Raw genomic sequence first — 21,929 nt, forward strand, 5'->3', positions numbered from 1 at the left:
CAGTCAGGGTTATAGCAAAACAAAAGAATTCTTACTTTACAATGTAAAATCTGGATCATATATTGTCTGATCAGACCACAGCTTAAAAAAACCAGGCACACCAATTATGTCTGTCTTAGCCCAGTTCCTGACTCAAGTCAATGGTCTGTGCTCCACCATTTGATCTGATCAGCACTGGTTTGATCTAAAGGTATGAGTGCACAGGAGATCTTTTATTTGGCAGAATCACATAGGTGTCCTTTTCCTAGAGAAAGCATGCATTTTCTATCATGAAATGCAAATATTACGTGAAATATCCACACTTGGGGGAGAAGAATGTCAATATTTACAGTTGGTTTCTGAAGTTGGTCTGTCCTTGATCTGGATGCATGAGTTGAGCCTGGACTTGCTGTAAATTGTAACCAGTCAAAATATTAGCAGCAGTCCTAGCAGCATGGAAATGTACTGTAAGAATCGATCCCAAACAGTCCATAAATGAGTATCAGAACTAGTACATTCATCAGTAGTTTTATATCACAGTCAATAAAATAGAAAAAAAGTTTGAATCATCTATATTCAAGAGCACATTGCTGAAGTAGGATCCATATTATTTCCATGAGACCATTTCCCTTCCAATTTTACAAAATATGCGTAAGTGTAATTGCTTACAAACTTTGCTTTATTCACCGAAATTATCTCTTCAAAAGTATTCCCCCTAATAACAAAAATTACCTTGCAGATAAGGCAATCCTACCAAGTCTTTCCCACAGGCACTCTTTTCTACATTTAAGTGAACAAGGTCCTCCTCTGATATCAGTGAGCTTTCAGAAATGAACCAAAACTCCAGCACCAAACAGCCATGCACCATGATGTACAAGCAAACACCCTGAAGTCCTACAACTAACAAGATGTAAAACTTTTGAAAAAGACATGTGCACACTCCACAATAAAACCCTGCATTTCTTTCAGTTGGTAAAAGAGACAGAAACCTTAATTTGGTAAGTAACATTCCTTTTAATTTTTGCTATTTCCGGGCTACTGCATGTTAAGAACAGCGCCTGCAAGAGACTCACACTTGCCTGTGGTGCCAAAGCGCCAAGGCTGCACCTTTCTGCTTCAGAACAAATGGTCCAGTGTGCTTTTTGAAGCCCACCAATAAAAAATAACCAAATCTAATCCTTTCAACTAACAGCACACTCACCAAATTGATTATGCCAGCTCACTCAGTAAAATGCTTTGCGTTTGTTGGGAGCACATGTTTTACCAACTACGGAGTTTTAAGCTTTCCAAAGCTTCACATTTAGATACACCAAAGATGTACCAACAGCAATTAAGTGTAAGGGTAGCACTGCAGGCTAACTTTGGGTGGGAATCCTCTATGATGAGGTCTTCCCAGGTGAGAGAGATTCCTGCACAACACCTGGCAAGAGCATGAGAGTTACCACAGAAGAATCCCTGGCCTTCCCCTGGGATGGAGCCCACTGAAGTTTCACTGCATTCCCCATGACGGGAATGCATCATCACTCCTAACACACCTGTGTTTCTAAACTGGAACTCTATGCACACAGGGATTTTGCTAGTACCTCCAAAACATAACACCTCATCTTACCTCTGTTGTAGTCTCAGCTTTTATTACATAAAAGCAAATTAGTGTCACACATCTGAACAATGTGAAACAGTGCTTCTCACACCAATGCTACTAATACACAGGACTTCGTGAAATAACTATGAATACAATTACCCTAAAGTGTGGACATAAATGTATATAACTTCTCTTCCCCATAGTTTTAGTAGAAACTAAGGGGAATCAAGTATTAAGCCTCGGCAGTCAGAGCTGAGAGCATAAGCAAAATATTTACAATTATAAGCAAGCAGTATACAAAAAACGTCTACTTGGCAGCCTACCCTACTCAAATAAATTAGCTTCTATATTATTCCTCCAAACTAAGGGCAGATCCAAAAGTTAACAATTTGTGGCTACATGTAATAATAAAAAGTCTTTGAAACTATTTCCAACTGCTGAGGTCTGAGACTTAGAAAGGTTTAGCTATCTATCTTGAGTGGAGAGAACACCTTTCCCATTTGAGAGTTTCAGAATGAAATTCAAGTAAAGTTGTACAACTAAAAGTAAAATCAAATGGTGGTCCAACTGAAAGGGAAATGATGCAGAAAAAAAAAAAAAAAGCCATATGAGAAAGCAGCTCCAGAGTTCCTAACACCAGGTAGTTCAGGATGTGCAATAATCTAGGGTATCACAGCATGAATTGAAGTAAGCTCATCTGTCCAGCTTAAACAGAAGTCACTGAAAATCATCTTCAAGCAAATGCATGTGAATCATTTTGGCTAATGAAAACATACCCCTCAAGCTGAAGAACTTACGTAAATTACATTTCTCCTAATTCTGCCAAAAACATTAAAGAAAATGGATTTGCCAAAGATAAAAGCAAAGTAGGCATGATAGATCATCCATTAGCAATACAAGTACAGCTAATTCCTCTTGACAGGGAAATGTCTTGGGATACAACCCACTTTATTTTTCTTACTAAGTGTTTAGATGCAGTATATCCTACACATTTTATCCCCATATATCCTAGATTTCACTACCAGTGAGATCTTACAAAGATCAGGCCTTAACAATAATGTATTAAGAAGAGAAAAAATAAGGGCAAATTAAAGTATTTTAGCATACTAAAGAAAAAAAAAATTAAAAATCAAACAGGAGCTTTAAAATTTCTGCAAGTACAGAAAGTAGTTTAAAACGGTGCGAATTAATACAGTTAATCTGAAATAATAACAAGAAGGAACAAGTCACACTTCTATGGGGAATCACAAGGGCATAATTAATACTGCACTCTACTCACTGTTAGACCAACTAGTGAACTACTGGGCTGGTTCGGGCTTTACTTTTTATCATAAATGCATTTTCGGTGTGCAAGGTTGTACTGCATTCTCTAGCATACAACTTTGATTTATTCATTTAAACGTCAGAAATCCATCAGCAAACAACGCCATATGGAAGAAAAAGAGATATAATGGATTTTCTGTTTGCTTTAGAAACTTGACATCTGTGGATAACATCACCTAAGTTACAATCCAATCGCTTTTCATATTCTGGTCATTTTCATTTACCAATCCAAAACGCATTTTATCTGATGATACAAAAAGCTCTGGGAGGGGGATAACAGAGAAGAAATAATGTTTTAAAAACTTAAAATGGGACTATACTTTAATATTTTCCCTTTCACATCATAAATTTAGAGAAAAGCAAACTCACATCTGTTCTAACTCAGCTTTAAAAAAAAAGAAGAAAACGTATTAGGATTATTTATATCTTGTCTGTATTTGTGGCAAGATTTTCGGAGCCGGAGCGAGCCGCTGGTAGCACCCATCACCTGAGCTCCGCAAAGTTCCCGGGGGGCCGGGCTCGGCGGTACTTACCCCCGCAGAGCAGGAGGAACCCGGCTGTCCGCGCCGCCGAGCGCATCTTCCCCGCGCTGCTGCGGCCCCGCCTCGGCGCTCCGGGCAGCACCGGCCGGGCTGCCGGACGGTCCGCGGGCTCTCAGTCGGGCCGGCCCATGGCCCGGGCCGGCGGCAGCGGGCCGCGATGGGACGCACGGAGCCGAGCGAGGACGGGACGGCCCGCGCCGGGATGCTTCTCCGCCGGTCCTTCCCTCGGTCCTCCTGGGTCCGGTGCCGCCCCGCCGCCACCGGCCGGGAAAAAAAGCGCCTCGTCCCCTCAGCGGTGCCGGCGCCTCTCGGGCTCTGCGGGGAGAACCGAAGTCACCAGCGAAGCTCCCGCTCCGCCGCGCCTGCCTCCGAGCCCCCCGCGCTGCCCGGGCGGCGGCACCGCCCGGCTCCGGCCAGCCCCCGGCCCCTCCTCCGCGGCCGCCGGGCCGCTCTGCCCGGGCCGCCCCGCCCGGCGGGCAGCCCCCGCCCCGCCCCGCCCGCGGAGCCGCGGCCGAGGGGGCGCAGCGGCGGCCCCGCCCCGCGCACAAGGTGCGGGGCTGGGCGGGGGTGGCGGCACCGCAGCGTCCCGGGGCACCCGCCCGCGTCCCCCGGCCCCGCGGGCAGGAGCGGCGGGAGGAGCGGGAGGCGGCGGCCTGGGGGGAGGAAGACAGGCGAGCCGCGCAAACACACCAGGTGCGAGACAAAGCGGGGACAGGCGCTGCGGCAGCAGGATGTACCCGAGTGGCCGCCTTCCCCGTCAGCCGAAACACATTAAACGTGTTGAATAATTAATCCTTGGGAGAGGAGACAATTTTTGCTTGATGGTATGAGGATGCTGTAAAAGATGTGCACTACCTGGCAGGCAACCAAAGTAACCCGAACGCACGCGTCCCGCTGAGCGGCGAAACGCCACTTTTAAACCGCAAGCGGGAGGGGGCGTGGGAAATCTAACCAAGCCAAAGCAGAAATACGCTTTAGCAGGTCGGGCTCGCCGTGAAAAGCACTCCGAAAAAGCCGCCGCTCACAAACACCGCCCAGAGCACCCGCTGCGCCGCTGCCGGCCCTGCCTCCGCCCGGCGGCCCCGCCGCAGCGCCCGGCCCGCCCTCGCCCTGCCCCGGCTGCCTCTGCCGCAGCCGCGCCGGACCCGCGGTAGCCCCGGGACGGGGCGGGCACAACCCCGCAACACCCGCGGGCACCGCGCCCGCGCAGGCTCTGGAGGGGCCACAGCGACTCCGGCTGAAACAAACCCTGCCCCTCCACCTCCCCTCTCCTGTCAGGGCTTCTTCAACCTGCCGGGGAAATATTTTCTACTCCTCTCCCGAAAGCTGATGTTGCTTCCACACAGCGCTGCTCCAGAGATCTGGTCGTCAGGATTCAGACGCAGATCAGCAGCTACAGCGTTCGTCTTTCCCCAGCCTTCACACTCTGAAACGCCCAAGCAAGGTCAAGTAGACACACAGAGCAGATTGATACTCAGTGCCATTGCGCCTAGCAAGAATTGCTATAAATTATTTAAATTGAAGCCAAATAGGAAATTCTCTTTCTAGACTAGTAAGGACTCTTCTTACAATACCCAGCACTTTAAGAGGCAAAGTACAAGAAATTACCCTATAGGAATGGTAAAAGAACTAACCTATTTTAACTTTTCCTTTAGATCTTCATCAAGTTAGATCTTCTTCCCGTGGTCTTCATAAGGCTTGGGAAAACAGTAAGCCAAATCCAAGCACCTGGAAGGGTAATAATGAATTTGAGATGAACAGTAATGACCACCATTAATTAATTGTTTTTGAAGCTGCCTGTCAGATAGTATAAGTTAAACTTTTGAATATTTACGTGTCAAGTGTTTGTGGGGCTTTTGCAAGTGCCTGAAAGAAGGAATTGAGAAGCATACTTGGGAAGTCTCCATAAACCAAAGGAAAGTCTATAGCAAAGAAAGCAACATATAAAACATTAACATTAAATCAATGCTTTGTGGAGAAATGTCTTACGTTAAGCTAAGCTTTATCTTAAATCATATTTAAAAGCTCGTGCAGTATACAAATCAATATTGATGCCATCTAAAATACACCACTATCATCTGCACTGATAAATGCCAGTTTTCATCCAGGACAAAGTGACTTCTTGGAAGAATTTCAAGGACTTACAATCTCTTCTGGCATCTCAGCAACTGAAGCCAAAGCCATACTCTTCTGCCAGCTTCAGGCTCTGCTCCAGCACACTAGAACTGGTTTTAGATGCCATCATGTTCGTCATACAAGGAACAGAAGTAAGGTCACCAGAATAATTTTTTCATTTGATTTCCAGGCTTTTAAGCTAAGCAGTTTTACGTGTTTTCAGAGGATTGTAGCTTACACACAGCACACCTGGAAAAAACTGGCCAATTTGGATGAGAGCAGGATTAAATATGGGTGTCTTCTGTGTTCCAGCTACTGTGATCACCTCTGTCATGTTAATATAGTCACCATTCTTCCTGGAGCTGTTTTCCTTTATGGTCAACATGGAAAAGCAATGGTATATTGAGGAAACAGTTCATTCAGGAAAGATAGCCTACCATATGGAAAACAAAAATAACCTAACTGCAGCATCTCTCAAACCCTGCAAAAGCCTATCAAATTGGAGGCATTTAAAATTTTCCACTTGAAATTCAAACTTAAGGAGAAAAAACTTAAACCCTTCCTGCCCAGCCTGATTTCCACATCCCTAAAGAGGCCCAACACAGGCTGTGAACCATCTGCCCTTGAGTTTACATGAGGAATACAAGCCTATAGCAACCATCTCCTTCCAACAGCTAACTTCTGCTCCACTATGCATAAAATACACATTCACGTCATTCACTTAGTTTCTTTGTCAGAAGGTCTTTTGAAAACTGAATGAAAGTCAGTGCTTGTAAATGGGGAATAAAAAAGTGAGGTGTCCTTAATTTCCCAGACAAGCTCAAGCTTTACAGTGACATCTCCCATCACTCTCCTAGCAGAAATACTTTGGAAGTAAATCGACACTTTCCTGCAGGGTAGTGCAATTGTGAAACTATGGCTCATACTCCTTCTCTTTTTTTTCCCCCTGCTTTGACTCATTTTTTTGGCACAGCAGGCTGAGCTATTAAATTATTGTAGGTTGTTCTTTTATAAAGGCACTCTGAGATGTCGCGATACAATAATGCTTCCTGAAATTGATGCTAATTGATAACTGTTTCTTGCTTTCATCAGAAGTCTTAGGTCATGTTCATCTAGCATCAGGGCAGGACACTTGAGGACTGTTCCACCGTTCCATGTTTTCCAAACACTCATGCACAAACACTGAAATACTTTCAGGCAAATTTCCTCCTAGAATATTGTGTTTAAAATCCAATTCTTGATCAGTTCAGGACTTAAATACTTTTTGCCCCCATGCTATGAGGTTGGTTACTGTAGAAACTCAGTCTGAGGCACTGCTGTTGATCATGTAGAAAAAAAATATTTTAAAATTACAAAAAGTGGTTGTTAACACTCACCACTACTTTGTGATCAAATTGTCAAGTCTTTCATACAGTTACAACTAGGGTGGCACTGAACAGATATTCTTCCTGAGGTAGATCTAATAGTAAAAGGACAGATCAAATTTTGATCCTGACAGTGACAAAGAATTTATCTGCATGTTATACTTCAAGTTCTTATATACAGGTTTTTCCACAATCCCTGGGCTTTACTTTCCTATCCTTCTGTCAATTTCTTTCTTCTCTACTTGTTGCATTCAGCTAACATATAAACTGCACATTATCCACATTATCTGTTTAATTTTTGTCCACTTTAGAGCACTGAAAGAGCTAAAAGCAGTGTGTTTTCCCAAAATACTCATCCAAAAGTGCTATGAATTGGTCAGAAACACTGACTACCATGAAGAAGCAGCAAACCTGTGCTAGGAGATATCTCCATCTTGGCACCTAGAGAAGGAACCAAGAAGCTATTTCTTTCTACTCAGGAGGAAATAAATTGTTCTTGGGGAGAAAGTGCTACAAGACTGTCCTGATAACAAGAAGTTTAAGCAAGAGCTCAGGATTGTCCAATAAATAGATTTTCAAGGCACAACCAGGATTCTTGTGAAAACAGTGACAAGGGACTGGCATAACTGAAGATGCTGTGTGATGGAAAGCAGAACAGACCATCAGCCCGGGCCAGGACCATGACCAGGAACAACCAATATCCTACGGTGACCTGACAAAGCTATCCCTCCTGGGAGCTGGTTGCACCAGGACTGCCCTCATCTGACCTCACTGCTGCTTCTTGGCAATAAAATTCTAAGTTCCTCCAACAACAGTAGTTTGTGTCACTGTAAATGTAATATAGAGTCTTTTTGAAAATGCATTAATCCACAAAAATTGCCTGATTCCTGGCCATCAGATTGTTTCACTGAAAGCATAAGCTTAACTATCAAAACCATCATGAAATCATAAATCACAGCCTCAACGTCTGGTGCCATCAGAAGTCAGTACCAAAATAGGTCTCTAACCATTGATTTATCTGAAATTTTCACCTGCTTGCCTTTATTGCTGCAGGTTTCCATGAAGCGCAGGATGACTATGCTGGAGGATTTCCGTGCAAAGAGGAAACAAGTTCTCCCAATATTTGCAAACAATATGTGTTTTCTTGTTTCAATTCTACTCAGAATCTCATCTTGCATCTGTCTTGTTCCAGTAGCCCTCTAAACTGACAGAAAATAAAAGCTCAGTTTTCATATCATTGTTCTAAGGATTGCCCCGGGAGTGCCATGGATGTACCTATTACGGCAGAAAAGGGCGTCTGGAGTAAGGGTCCCTGTGACACACACTGGCGCTCGGCTGTTGTACTTGCAATAATATAAGTTCCAAAACTCTGGGAAATCCAGAGTTACATTTTCTGTACTCTTGTGGGCCAGCAGGATTACAGGAGTGTGAGTGAATGAGGATGTAAACCTCTTTCTGTGATGATGAGCACTGCCTCGTGTGAGAGACCCCGCAACCCTGGTGTGCCTGTAGCAGGGCACCCAGCAGAGCTGAGCTGGCGGCTGTCATTTCACCGCCGCAGGAATATGCTCAGCTAGTATCAGGGACAGCAACAGGGCTGATGACTCATAATTATCTCATTTGCAGAGACAATCCTTTTTGCCTGGAACCATACTATAACATAAACCCAACAGTTGTAACCCACAGGCACCTTGGCATTGAAGCTCAGCATTTATCCCATTATTCAAGAGGCATTAATTTCCCCGAGGTATTAACAAATATTGGCATGAGAAATCTCTTCACATCGGTATGAGCAGTAAAGTTCTTCTGAACTTTGAAGACTGGATTTTTCTATTTTTTAAACAAACATTTTGGATCTGCCTGGAAATGTTATGAACACACACAAGGACATTCACACATCCCCCATCAGAATTTGAATGGTAGGGGGTAGATATTTTTCCAACAACTAGTTAGAGAAATACATTGAAACTGGCAGCTGATAAATTAAAACCAGCTAACAAAATAGAAAACATCCTTTGTTGACTCTTCTCCAGGTCCATTTCCAGCAGATAATACACTACTATGATCATAACAATAAAAAGATTATTTTCATCCTAGTTTCTTAGCATTTGGTGTCAAATGTAACAGCCCACATGAGAGATGTGTAACCTCAATTCCCTACTTGTTCATAAAGAACTTACAGCCTGGGTTATGACCAAGGCAAGCTTCCTGCTCACTGCCAGCTACAGTACTCCTATAGTGACCTGGGGGAGGTGAATGTCTTGGAGAGTGATTCTGTCCAAGGTACAGTCAGATTTACCCACCACAACTATTTCTGAAGTTTGTAGATGACCCTGAAAAATATTCCATTACCAATTTAATTAAAAATAGTAATAGCCAGATAAAGCTGTGATACATCCTAAATGACCAGTAAATATTTGTGAAGATGAGCTTTCATTTTATTTTTTCATTCTTTAATACATTTGGCTGCAGAGAACTTGAAAACATAACAACTCTATACCCTGGAGATTTCAACCTGAAAAGCAAGTGTAAGAAGTTTCAAAATCATAATTTTAAAAATAACTAATAAGATAGAGAAACTAACTGAAATTATATAAATATTTGGGTTTCAGTATGAAAAGCAGTTCAATTGGGCTGACAAAAGTATATTTTCCTTGAGCAGTATCAAATCCTGTACACTTTAAGTTCAATGACTAAGCTCCAAAATCTTGTCTGGTCTAACTTTGCCTCAGTGCTCCTTAGAAGAGGAACAGCCAGCTTTGCATGAGGGAGCCAAGAGAGACTTCCCAGCCATGCTACTCTTCCTGCCACCCACAGCAAGGTTCAGCACATGCCATAGTGGCAATGACAGGGCCTCGGCTGTTTTAAACTTTGATAGGTTCGGAACAGAGGCACTATAACTAATGTTACTGGGGGGTTGGCCCCAATGCCATCAGAGGAAATGGTGACCTGATAGTTTTCAGTCTCTGAAACCATCAGGTCAAATTCTGTCAAGGCAGAGCTGACAAAATCATGACCATTATTCAGTTATGAATATAAGCATGAAGGCACACCAAAGTTAATGAAGAGAAGATCACATTCAATAGAATAACAATTAATTTTGTCATTATAGGAATTAGTATAAAAATATCAGAATCAGGACTTATAAGGGACTTCACCTCTAAGTTAACCTGTATTGGGTTAAATGATCTACATAATCTGATTTACTTTCAGCACCATATGTTACTAAATTGTAATCACTAGAAACCAGGAAATATGATCCTAGGCTAATTCAAGAGATCTGGATTCACACTAAACTGTATCTTTAAATATATGGTATCATGGCCATAAAAGAGAGCACTCAGATACAGGTCACACATCTTCATTTGCTCCATGGTTTATAGAGGCACGTTTGCCCCTGTATTCTATCGATCTAACAGGATGTGTTTTTCTATTTCACATGCACACAGTCTCTACATTTTAAAGAGCATTACATTAAAAATGAAGTCAAGAGCTTGCCTGTGAGGAAATGTGAGGATCGAGATTGCCCCATGCATTTTTTATTTGCTCACTGATAAGCCTTACAGATCTCATTCAGGAACAGATAGAAATGAGTGTCAGAACTAGTGCTGGAACTTGTGAATTCCCAGGATTCAACCCAAAGATGTAACCTCAAAATAACATACCTGAGACTCACAAAGGACTCCTGTTTTTCCTCTGCATTGAGTAAGCCCAGAGTGCTGTAAATGCAAAAATATACAATTACATGTACAGATACTCTGAACAAAGGGGGTGAATTCAGATTGAAAAGGTAAACCTTGTTCCTGTTTTGAGTGCCTAATACTATAATACTGTTCTTTAATGTAGGTTTTTCCAGTATGTAGTTTCCTAAAACTTTTTAAAATTAAGATTTCAGAATTATACCACATGGAGTCACACTGAGTGCTGCATAAGTTACCACAAGATTTTAAATGGCCAAACCCAACTATTTAAAAGGAAAGTAGTCTGTTGTACTAGTTACTGTAGGTAGCCATGACCAAGATGCCAAGCATATTAATACAACCAGCTTTTCCTAAAAAAACAACAAAACAAAACAAAAAACAAACAAACAAACAAAAAACAACAAAACAAGAATAACACATCAAAAAAAAATGCCATAACTCATATCTGTTCTTTAACTTTGGAATTTGGTTATAATTTGAACTTTAAAAGGACTGGAAAGTTCTCAAAATCATCATGGCAAGCAAAAAGCAAATTGAAGAATGCTAAGTCTTGGCCAGCCCAGAAGGGATTCACCCTGTAGCATGAAGTTCCTGACCCTCTAATATCCTGCGTGGCCCTAAGGCTCTGTACAGTGGAGAACACTTTATGGTCAAACAGACTGCTCTGGAGTTTTAGCAGAAAGTCTTCAGAAAGTGCTGAGGGTACAAGTTCCTTTAGTTAGAGGCTTAACACACAGGCAGATGTGGATTGATTCTTCAAGGAAATGGGAACAACCCTCTCTTCCCTTAGGTCCCTGTTCAAAATGCCAGATCATGACAGCTTTCCAAAGTATACACTGACACCATTTCTCTTCTAAAAGATACACTTATCTATATGAAAGTGCAAAATATTACATAAGGTTTATTTGAGGAGAAGAGACAGGGTCTCTGTCCAGTTACCCATTTTGTAGCACAAGGCTCTGATCGCACTTTCTGTAGTAAAACAGCAACAACAGCACGAGATAACAGTAAATTGAACTCTACCTGTATAAAACATGTATTTAGAAGATTATAAATGTAATGGGGTTTTTTTGTCTTGGTGTTGCAAATCAAATCACTGAGGACAGTTTCATATCTATTTCTCTCATTTTCCGATAGAAGGAAAGATAGATTTCTGTTTTAGTGAAATTATGCCTACCTTTACACACATGCATAGAAATAATATAAACCCTTAGAAGTTCATTCTACTATTCCTTTGTGCCTTGACTTCCATGACCTTAAAGAGCAGGAATCAGAGCCCAGGAGAGAAAGACAAGAGAAACTTTAAGTGCCTAAAGGAGATAACCAAAAGTAGGTTACCAACGTATTTTTAATTTATGCGTATTATGAGATCAGCTGACAGCCATATATGTCTCCTATTATCAACGGCTAGGCAATTTCTCTTTTAAGTTATCATGGTCAGTTCAGCTACTCAGAGTCTATTTCTATTTGTTTGGGCTGTGGAGCATTCTGTATTTTAGCTCAGAGAAATTCGTCTTCCTTGGAATTTCTCTGAAGCAGCATATATGAAGGAAACAGCATCCTGTTTCTAACTCACGGCAGCTCAGAGCAATTCAACACAGCTGTCTCAGTTTTGTTAGCAGATACAGCAGCATTTAACTAAAACTAAGAGCTCAGTGAATACAAGCAAGGCCACACAAAGTGGTGTTTGAAACAGGGCAACAGTTGTGGAGCAGGCTCACCACTCAATAATTGGAAGAGAAAACTTTGAAAAATTTGCTATTTGTCCCCTAGATTCTGACAAACAAAATTAATGAGATAATGGCCTTTTATTCCATTGCACTTTCTACACTGAAACACTGGTCAGTTAACACCTAGGACAAACTGGTTTGACTGATCCAGGTAAACAGAAATCAGGTAAATCAATGCTCTATCAACCTGCAATCATCGTTTTTACAGCTCCAATATTTCTAAGCTAAGCCAGACCTTTTCAGCCCTCCTATATCACAGCTCATGTAAACTAGGCACAGCTGGTCTCTCCACCAATAAATCAGCCACTGAAGGAGTAACAAAATACATACAACTAAGGCACAGACAGGACAAAAGATGGTGATTGAAAGAGAAACCATGCAGTGAACCTAAGAAGTCAATTTAGAGTGTCTTGACATATTTCATCAACATGTACTGAGGAAATGCTCCCGTGGGGAAGGTGGTTTTGTCTTAAGTTTTTTACACTGATTCCACTGCAAATGCTTTGCATAAGGCATCTCTGAATGAGAGGGATGTCTGCTATATTAAAAAGCTGCAATGCCTCAACTAATGATCCTGTAGACTGTAAGAAATGAAGTCCTAGAGCAGAGAGTTGTAGGGGTGTGGACATACAAGATGGTAACTTGTGCAGCCAATGCAGTCCCCAGCCACACTGGAAGGCTGGGTCTCCTGAAGGAGCCCCACAACTTGTGAGGGTATCACAGAAACAGCCTAAAGTGATAAGGCCTCCCTGTATAATACTGTTTGCCCCCCTATATAATAGTAACTACTTACGTATTATTTTGTAGGGAATTTTATCTGCACTCTGCTAACCACAATCCCGGCTCTATTGGGATCTATTGTAGAGGTGTTGTGTGCACTTGTTTCAGAGGCTGCTGTATGTCTACATGGAAAAGATGCTTAATGTCAAATCAAATTAAGCAAAAAATTGCCTGTCTGAAACAAAGCATACATAACTTTCCATGCCACTGGCCAGAAACCAAGAGAAAAGCACAAGTTAAAAGTACCTGAGACTGGCTCAATAGAGTCTTCCAAGGAGCTAAGAGGGTACTGCCTTTGGTGAATCTAGTTTATTTTGCACGCCTAACACAATAATTCTTAACAAGATTCCACAGATTAGAGGACATGAAATTAAGCAGTCTACACTGAAGTACAACGTTAGACATTAAGCTGACAGTCCTTAATACCCACCGCCTAAGATGCTGATGGGAAACAGTGTCAGAGTAGTAAGACATTCACAGGAAGGGGCCACAGATTAAGTTCTTTGAACCTTGTTAATTATATTAAGGAAACACTGGTTGTCACCTGCTGACATCTTGTTCTGTAGAAGACTGGAAACAAGAATGCCTGCTCTGTCAGAACTGATTTCCAAGTCACTGGGGACTTAAAGAATTTTAAGTAGACAGAGAATGACAAGAGGCTCTAGCACAAACCAACTGGAACCACATTGTCAGAGCGTGAAGTTAAGAGTAATAGCTTATTCAAAGCTATTAAACAAAAAACCTCAAATCACAACCCAGAAGTAACCTTAATGCACCCACTGCCTTCAACATCTTCCATTTTGGAGTTCAAAGATTTAACCTTACTTAAGTGTCCCACAGATCCCAAATTTATGGCTGTTAGCTTAGGAGCCTTGATCTACAATACTAATCAAACTATTTTTGCTGGATGTTTTCAGATGAAGTTGTTTTGCTCTGTGCACTCATTGTGAATCTAATCCAGTCTTTTCAAATACATCCTGAAATGCCATTGTACCTGTGTCAGCAATACACCTCTCCCCTTCAAACTTCCTGTGATTACCCATAAGAGAGAATTCCTGAAAATAGTTTTCCCTCCAGGAAATGATTGAAATAAGACTGAAAAGAAGTTTTTATTGATTATTGCCATAAGAAACCTGCAGTGACTTCATAAAGATGACTCAGAACTTAACTTAAGCAGAGTGACTTAATGTCACTACACAATCCTACATGAGTCGGAATTCTAAATGTCTCCACTATGTGATCACACTAAAGATTTGTCCTCTGAGCTTCTTTTTGTTTGTACTTCCAACTTCCTTCTTGAACTTTGAGGTACACATTTTCTCGTCTACATTTTATTGTACTTCTCTGTGTAATTTCTCTTTCTGCTAATGAGCCTTTTGCAACCAAGTGTTCAAGTGCCTCCCTGAAGACTGTATAATACAGACATAAAACCAAAAGGGCTGGCACGAGGCACAGTGAAGGCACCTGAACCAAAGACATGCATCACTGCACAGAAGCAGTGCATGTTCTTCAGCAGGACACCCTCAGGGCAGGACAAGCTCAGTCCTTGTCGATGCCTTGTCCAACAGCCATCTTTCCAGCACAAATGTTGAGTGAAACGTCAGGATTGACTTGAGATGTCTCAACTGTATAGGGCTCACCAGGATCTGTTGCCTGAGGAAATTAGGGTCCCAGGCCCACATTGTTTTTAGACTTGGGTACTGAGCGCTACAGACTGGCTGCAAGTCACAGCGCAGAGTGGCACACAGAGTGGCCCAGAGCCACTGTTGATAGAGCCCACAGGAGTGGCCTCATTGCTCCAAGATGTGCCATGAACCTGGGAAAGTTGTTTTGCTGCCACCCATGACCCAGTACAAATCAGCAAGCAGCTCGCATACAGCTCAGCCTGCAATCTCCTTAGTCAGCATCTAAAGCCAGTCCCGGGTGTTAGAGCTTGCAACATTTGGGACAGGACTCTTGATCGAGTTTAAAGGCAAAGGCAACAGTGTAAGTTTCTTTCCCAAGTTGAATGTGCCACCCATTCAATATTTTTTGCCCTGCACAGTGTGAAAATACTGACTCCACAGCTAGTAGTAGAAGGGTTTCATCAGCTTCAGTGAATAAACACAGTGATTTTGTCACCAGCCAGTTTAACTCAGAGCCTGGCTGAGGTAGCTGCTCAGTCTCTCCAGTATGTGAGTGGACATGCTCTGAAACACAGGATCTGGCAGTGACAGTTTTCCCTTTTGCACATCAACTGCTTCACTGCTTTTGCATAAGGGTGATCTAAAGCTTAGCAAAGACTCGTAGCTGGAATATTGCACACGTATTAGAATTAAGGTAATGCTCTCCATTTGCAGAAAGCAATTCACTAGCTACTGGCTCAACATCCTATGGCTAACAATAGGCATTTAAACCGTCAGATACCAAAAAGCAGAGCTATGGTGCCTTAGAAGGCATGGAATATTTCTTATTTACATAGTTGCTGCAGCAAAAGCACTTCAACTACTTCCTATCTAGACACCAGACAAAAAGTTCACTACAAGTATCAGAACAACATAGTTTGCTTTTGTTGCTCCAGTGCAAAATAAGCTTATGATTTATCTTTCTGTAATACAAATACAGTGTTGTTCATGGAAATAACTCATGTCTGTTTCTCTTAGTGTTGCATGAACATTAACCACATGCTCTCCATTATCATTATTATTATTATTCTTATTCATCTCAAAAGGGAGCCAGTGAAAAACACATTTGCTATTAGACACCCCAGAGGTGGACTGTGATATAAAGTGAGTTGTCCAGAGTCACTAGCTGAACTCAGAATCAGTACATACGGACCAGGACCACAGTATTTGACAGGCAGGAAGAGATAAAGGAAAGTTTTCCCTGTTTTCTGGAAGTTGCTAGGGACCCCCAGGTAAGCTTAGCTGTGTACTTTCCTCATTCCCTGCAATGCACATCATCAAACACCCACTGCCTGACCTGGTTGAAAATCAGTTACCAGGCTGCTTCATCTTGAGTCAGTTTGATGTTTTCTTATTAAATCTCCATTGGCTGAAAATCAGAAATGTGTAATTCACTCTGATCCTGCAGGTGTTAGTCAGACTTCTAGGCCTGTGGATGAACCCACAATAGTCTTTGGAGAACTTCAATCACATTACTGTGTTGCTGCTCTGGGTCACTAGTCTAACAAAATGCATTTCTCAAGACAGAAACAAGCAAGCAGGAACATTTTTGCAATCAAGGGAAACAGCCAACATGGTCAATGACAGACACTGGAACATGAAGTTATTCAATGCTATAACTTGTATAAAGCCACTAAGAAAAATAAAACTGGATCCTAGTCCATATGCCAGGAGAAATTCCTTTGCTCAGATTCTTATTCAAGGCTCACACTTTCCAGCCTAGCATTCCAAAGTCCTACAACCCAACATGTACTATACAAGTCAATCCATTTTCCCTGGAAGTCTTGGTGTAACAACTTACTTGAGATGCTCTTCCAGTGTTCCCAGGCATTCTACGAGCTCATTTCTGTGACACATACAGCATATTTACCACTCCAGAGATACCATCACAAGCTCTAATGACATACATGTGTGGATTAGGATCTCATGAGCCAAGTCAATACCACCACTTGTTTACTGTGATGGGATCTTCTAACTACAGCAAAGCTTGCCTCAGGCTTATGGTGAGCAAATTCATATGCACGTAACTAACCATGATAAGTTTGCCTTTTCAAGAGTTCAAGTAGCTTTTGGACAATGCTCTCAGGCACATGATGTGACTCTTAGTGATGGTCTGTTCAGGGCTAAGAGTTTGATTTGATGATCCTTGTGGGTTCCTTCCAATTCAGGATAGTCTATGATCCTATGATGTGTATATATATATAACTGTATTGGAGTTGAGGTGTTAAGAAAACAGTAAATAAGCATTAGATTTATTGTTTAGTAAATAAAAGAGTTTTTACAGATTGTGTTATCAACATTAACACAAAGCATAGGAGAAGTGTTATAATATGAAACCCAAACCCTTCATTGAAAAAAGGTTGATTTTTTGCAAATAGCAGTAGACTTCAAAAAAATGTGGGGACCCTCACAACTATTTCACAGAGCTTTCAAATATTTTTTATCAGACTAACACTGATCAGTAGTACCTTTAATATCTTTTTTCCTGACAGATGTCAGCATTCCTTCCCCTCTGCACACTTTTACTCCTCCACTCCCTCAGAAGTGATAAGAACCTTCTGCACTTTGATAATAAAGTATTTAGTTCAAATGAAAAATCACCTTGTAATAAAGCATGTGTAAGGCAGATTTTTTTAAAAAATCAATTAAAATCAAAGAGGATTTTTATTAGTCAATGATGTAACTAATTAAAACCATTGATTGATAAACATAACACAAAGTTATCTTACTCCTAACCCAGCAAAATGGTCTGCCTGCTGCACATGCAGATAGTATGGGATGACCTGCTTACAGATAAGTCTGCAACTGCTGACCAATCTACTTTTACTTAGTGGTAGTATTTCCCCAGCTCAGCAGTTCTGACTGATCACAGCTTTGAGTCTGAGACATTTGTGAACCATCTCTTTGTTAGTCACAAATAGCAAAGTGCACATCGATAAATCACACCCTTTGTCTCTTTCTTTTCCCTCCCCCCACACAGTTGCTGCTTTTTCGTGTGAAACCAGCCCAGGCTGAACACTATTAACCTGGAAGAAATTCTAAAGAACAGATCCTGGGCAATAGAAAATGACCTCAAATAATTACCATTTTTGAAGTGGTTTTTACCTGAATTGTGTCCAAGGTACATAAATCATCATTCAACTTTCCTCTTCCTGGCAGTGCACTTAGACATAGCCAGCCTTAAAATTATGACATCACCATCCCGTGATCCTTCATTACAAGTAATTAAAGCAGTAATATGGCTTCTCTCATGTACTAGTCATCAAGCAGACTCACTCATGAAATCTCAGGCATAGTGCACCTGAGGTGAAACAAAAGAGCACAGGACTCAATGTTTTTGGTGAACTGCCGGTACCTTTGTGTGAATTTATTGCTGCTGAGAGAGTAGTGCATGTTAACATGCAGGGAGACTAAATTCTGCTATTAATCCATAAGACAGGCACTGCAGAGGTAATAATAGGTTTCCTATTCACGTACAGTATCAAGGCCATAGCAAGGAAGGAAGGGAGGACTTAGTTTAGTCTGTGCCTCTTCAGATTTTTGCCTTTCTCATAAACACACTGGCAAAGCTATCAACATTAATGTCTGGATAATATGTTCAGTGACAGGGACAGTACCCAACAGGAACTCTGTTAGACACTCAAACACCTTTCTGCAAAGACTAATGATGATGAAAACTCTCTTATGCTTTGATCCAAAATCAGCAAGCTAAATCAGCTGCCAAGAGCAGTTTACCCATTTACCCATGTAGGCATTAGAGGGTTTAAAGCTCTTACTGCATGAATTCCAGACTGTTATTTTAACTCATTAAAAAGTTTCAAAATACACACTGCTATTTTCTACATAACAAACAATAAAACGTTTGTCTTCCATGGGCAATTATAACACAATGTATTTTATTCACGTCCCACTTGGTGATCTCTTCTACGCTTTTTTCTTTAATAGATTCTGCAAAATATGGTCCAATTTAGGGGACTACTTGGGAAGCCCCCTTCCAAACTTAGTTGCTTCCACGTAGAAAGCAGTTGACAGTCTCCATTATGGCTGTTCTGTGTATCTCTTTTTTCTGTCCCATTCTGGATTCCACTGTCCTGGCATAATCCATTTATGCTGCTGAGCTTAGTTAGGTGACTATCGTGCAAAGACCAAAAATTTTTTGCAAGTATATCAACCTGCACTGATCGTGCAATAAGTGTGATATACATGCAACAAAAAAAGGCATCTAGGAAAGGAGAAGAGCACTTACAAAGAATTCTTCTTTATAATTTTTGCTTGTGACAAATTCTGGATTACAACTACGTATTTTTATTGCTTCCAGAGTTTACTAGATTGAATGATGCTCACTATTCAAGAAATCTGGGAGGACTGGCTATTTAGAACCTGATACCTTAGAATAACACCTTCATTTCTTTGGCGTGGTGATTCAAACTACCTGCTCACCCACCCCACACCTACTTTTGTCTTCCAAGCCACTTTTCTGCCTCCGCCCATTCTGAATCCACACGATGGCACTACATCACACCTGTGTCAAAAAAAGCCAAGAAACCAGAGCTTAGAGTTGAGCATATAAAAGAGGAGAAGCCTTGCCAAAACAAGATGTCAGTTAGAATCAACCTTGCATTACTAAGCATAAATCTTCTTTTTAATCTTATCACCAGCTGGGCAATGCAAATAGAGGCAAATCTGAGCGTAGAGGGAGGGTCCAGAAGATGTGGTCATGGTTCTACAGGTATGATCAACTTTTACAAGATCCATGGAATGATAGAATCTAGGAAACCCTGTTCCATTTCATCTGGAAACAATGAAAAGAAGAAGGAAAAAAAAAGATAGAAACCATTTCATACAGTGAGAAATGATGAAGTGCATACTGACTTTCTCATCAGTCTTTTTAGATAGGTAATACATGATTCCTTCCACACTCATTCTTCTGCAAAGGTTACAGTCGATCCTCAGTTCCAGAGAAAGATCAGACATGACTGTCATTCCAATATTTGTCTTACTAATTCTTGAAAAAAATAAAAATTACAGGGTCTGTCCAGGCTTCTGTTCCAATGCTTCATCTCCTCCATATTAAATGTAAATTTTCCTTGCTGCAATTTAATCCATCTTGCTTTACCAACTGTATTACCACCTATCTGCAGTGTACAAAACATATAGTTTTTCTGTCTTTTAATCTACATTCCAGTGATTAGGAGATCTGTCATTATATTAACTTTATTTTACGGGTAAGCAAGCCCAAAGAAAATCTACTACAGTATTTTAAGAGTAGAGAGAGAAGTGTTATAAGAAGAGCTTGTCAGCTGGTTTTCATATTATTTTAAAAAATAGTCTTCACAAAAAACAACACACATAAACCTCCCCCAGCCCCTTCTAGGACAGTATCACAGGAATTATACTAACTGCAAAGATAATTAGTTATATCTAATATAGAATTCAGGATACAGTAGTGGGATTTTTTAAGACCAGGTGTTATTAGTCACCATTCAGTCTCATCATCCAGTATTCAGAAAAGTATATTTCCATGCCTGGCTGTATTTCACTACTACCTGCAAGAAAAGGTTGGCTAAAGAGCATTTTATATCTCTAACCAAAAGTATACATGATTGGCCTTCTGCCTTTATACAAAAATTATCATCTTTTCCCTCCTGTCATTATCATCTCTCAATTAATCCTATACAAAGGGCTACTTAATTAGTTAATTCTTCTATTTATTTAATCTGTTTACCAAGAAAAAATTTTCATTAAAAAATGAGTACTGCGGGCCTAAAGTGTGATCATCTCTGTAAGATTAATGTGTAATGTATATTCAGTTGCTATGAAATTTATAGATAATATTCCTAAAATATACATTTTGTAATTAGAATTCTAATCCATTTTCTCTCTGTGTGAAGAACATTAATAAAAAAAGGGTTTATATTTCTTTGTTTGAATGAACATTCAGTTACAATTCTGGTTTATTTGTTCAGACTGCTGACATTTTCATGGTCTTTTATTAAAGACCTGATTAACCTGCAGAAAGAGCACGATGTTTGTACAGAGCTTATGTTCTCTAAGCCCACTTCACACCCACATATTGCCTTCTGCTAGGGGAGCACTGGTAATGTCAGCATCCCCTATCGTATGACAACACCTTCAGAGGACTGACCCCTCTGCCAATGCAGTGGGATTAAAGCCAGGAACCAGAATATGAGTAACACTGGAGTGTTCACCTGAGCCTTTGGCCAGCAGAAGTGCTGCTCCTGCCCCCTGGGCATGGAGAAAATACCTGGCCATACTGCTCTGCTAACTCCTTTACCCACATTGCCGCCCACTGGCATCCACTTGCCATAATAATCAACTTTCTCACAGTAGGTTTATTATTTCTAGACAAAAGTATTGGCTTAAAATAACTGAGGCCCTATGTATCTGACTTGCTCAGATATGCTGAGGATATTATTCTTCACAAGCTGATCATTCCTTCCCTGGTTTAAGAGTCTTAGAAAGTTAAAGCACTGCCTGCACTGACATGGGGAAAATTAATACGACTAAGAAAATTTACCTATGAGCATTTTAAAGTAAACCATCTGAAAAGTCTTGTATTAAATAATAAAAAACTCCCAGTGATATCTAAGATGCTTAATGAAACCAAATTCTTCACGGCCTCAGTATCTGCTTCCCTGTTACCTGCTCACTTGGGTTATGATGTTTATAAAAAACCAACAGATCAGAAATGCCACTTTTATGTATCAAACAGTCAAAGATTCTACATCTGAAGGGAATTTATTAACATTAAAAAGTATCATGAGGTCCACACTAAAGATGCAAAATAGTAACAATTTATAAAACACAAGATTTGACCCTACCAAAGTCATTATCAACTAATTTAAGATATGACATTGTGACACTAAGGGAAATAAAGTAATTGTGAGAGGATGTGATGGGTAGAAAGCATCCAGTGTTATGTAATTACTGAGTCAAAGATAATTGCAAACCTGAACTGATCAAGCTTTTGCTGAACAACAACTTTTCAATTTATTGATCTGTTTTGCACAGGCTGAACCACTACAAATATCTCACAATTTTAAAAAGTTCTCACAGTCAAGAGTTTCATTTTTCTGGACTGTCTGCATACTGTCTGCTTTTCCTTTGTGTATGATGCTTATATTATTT

General features: G+C 40.9%; 1 protein-coding gene across 15 annotated transcripts in view; it reads right to left on the bottom strand.

The window, feature by feature from the left end:
* Positions 1-21,929, bottom strand: part of RET (ret proto-oncogene) — a 263,437-nt gene that overhangs the window by 77,313 nt on the left and 164,195 nt on the right. For 12 of the 15 annotated variants that reach the window (XM_069019242.1, XM_069019246.1, XM_069019245.1 and 9 more), the window contains 3 exons: positions 10,571-10,624; positions 5,061-5,154; positions 3,418-3,741 (listed from right to left, as the gene is read on the bottom strand). In XM_069019242.1, coding sequence (XP_068875343.1) covers positions 3,418-3,463 — 46 coding nt within the window. In that variant the 5' untranslated portion in view covers positions 3,464-3,741; positions 5,061-5,154; positions 10,571-10,624. Of the gene's footprint in view, positions 1-3,417; positions 3,742-5,060; positions 5,155-10,570; positions 10,625-19,235; positions 19,303-21,929 lie in introns of all 15 variants that reach the window. The other 3 variants (XM_069019239.1, XM_069019248.1, XM_069019252.1) reach the window with 2 other exon arrangements.

Source organism: Aphelocoma coerulescens, chromosome 6 (assembly GCF_041296385.1).
Source record: "Aphelocoma coerulescens isolate FSJ_1873_10779 chromosome 6, UR_Acoe_1.0, whole genome shotgun sequence".
NCBI classification, from domain to species: Eukaryota; Metazoa; Chordata; class Aves; order Passeriformes; family Corvidae; genus Aphelocoma; species Aphelocoma coerulescens.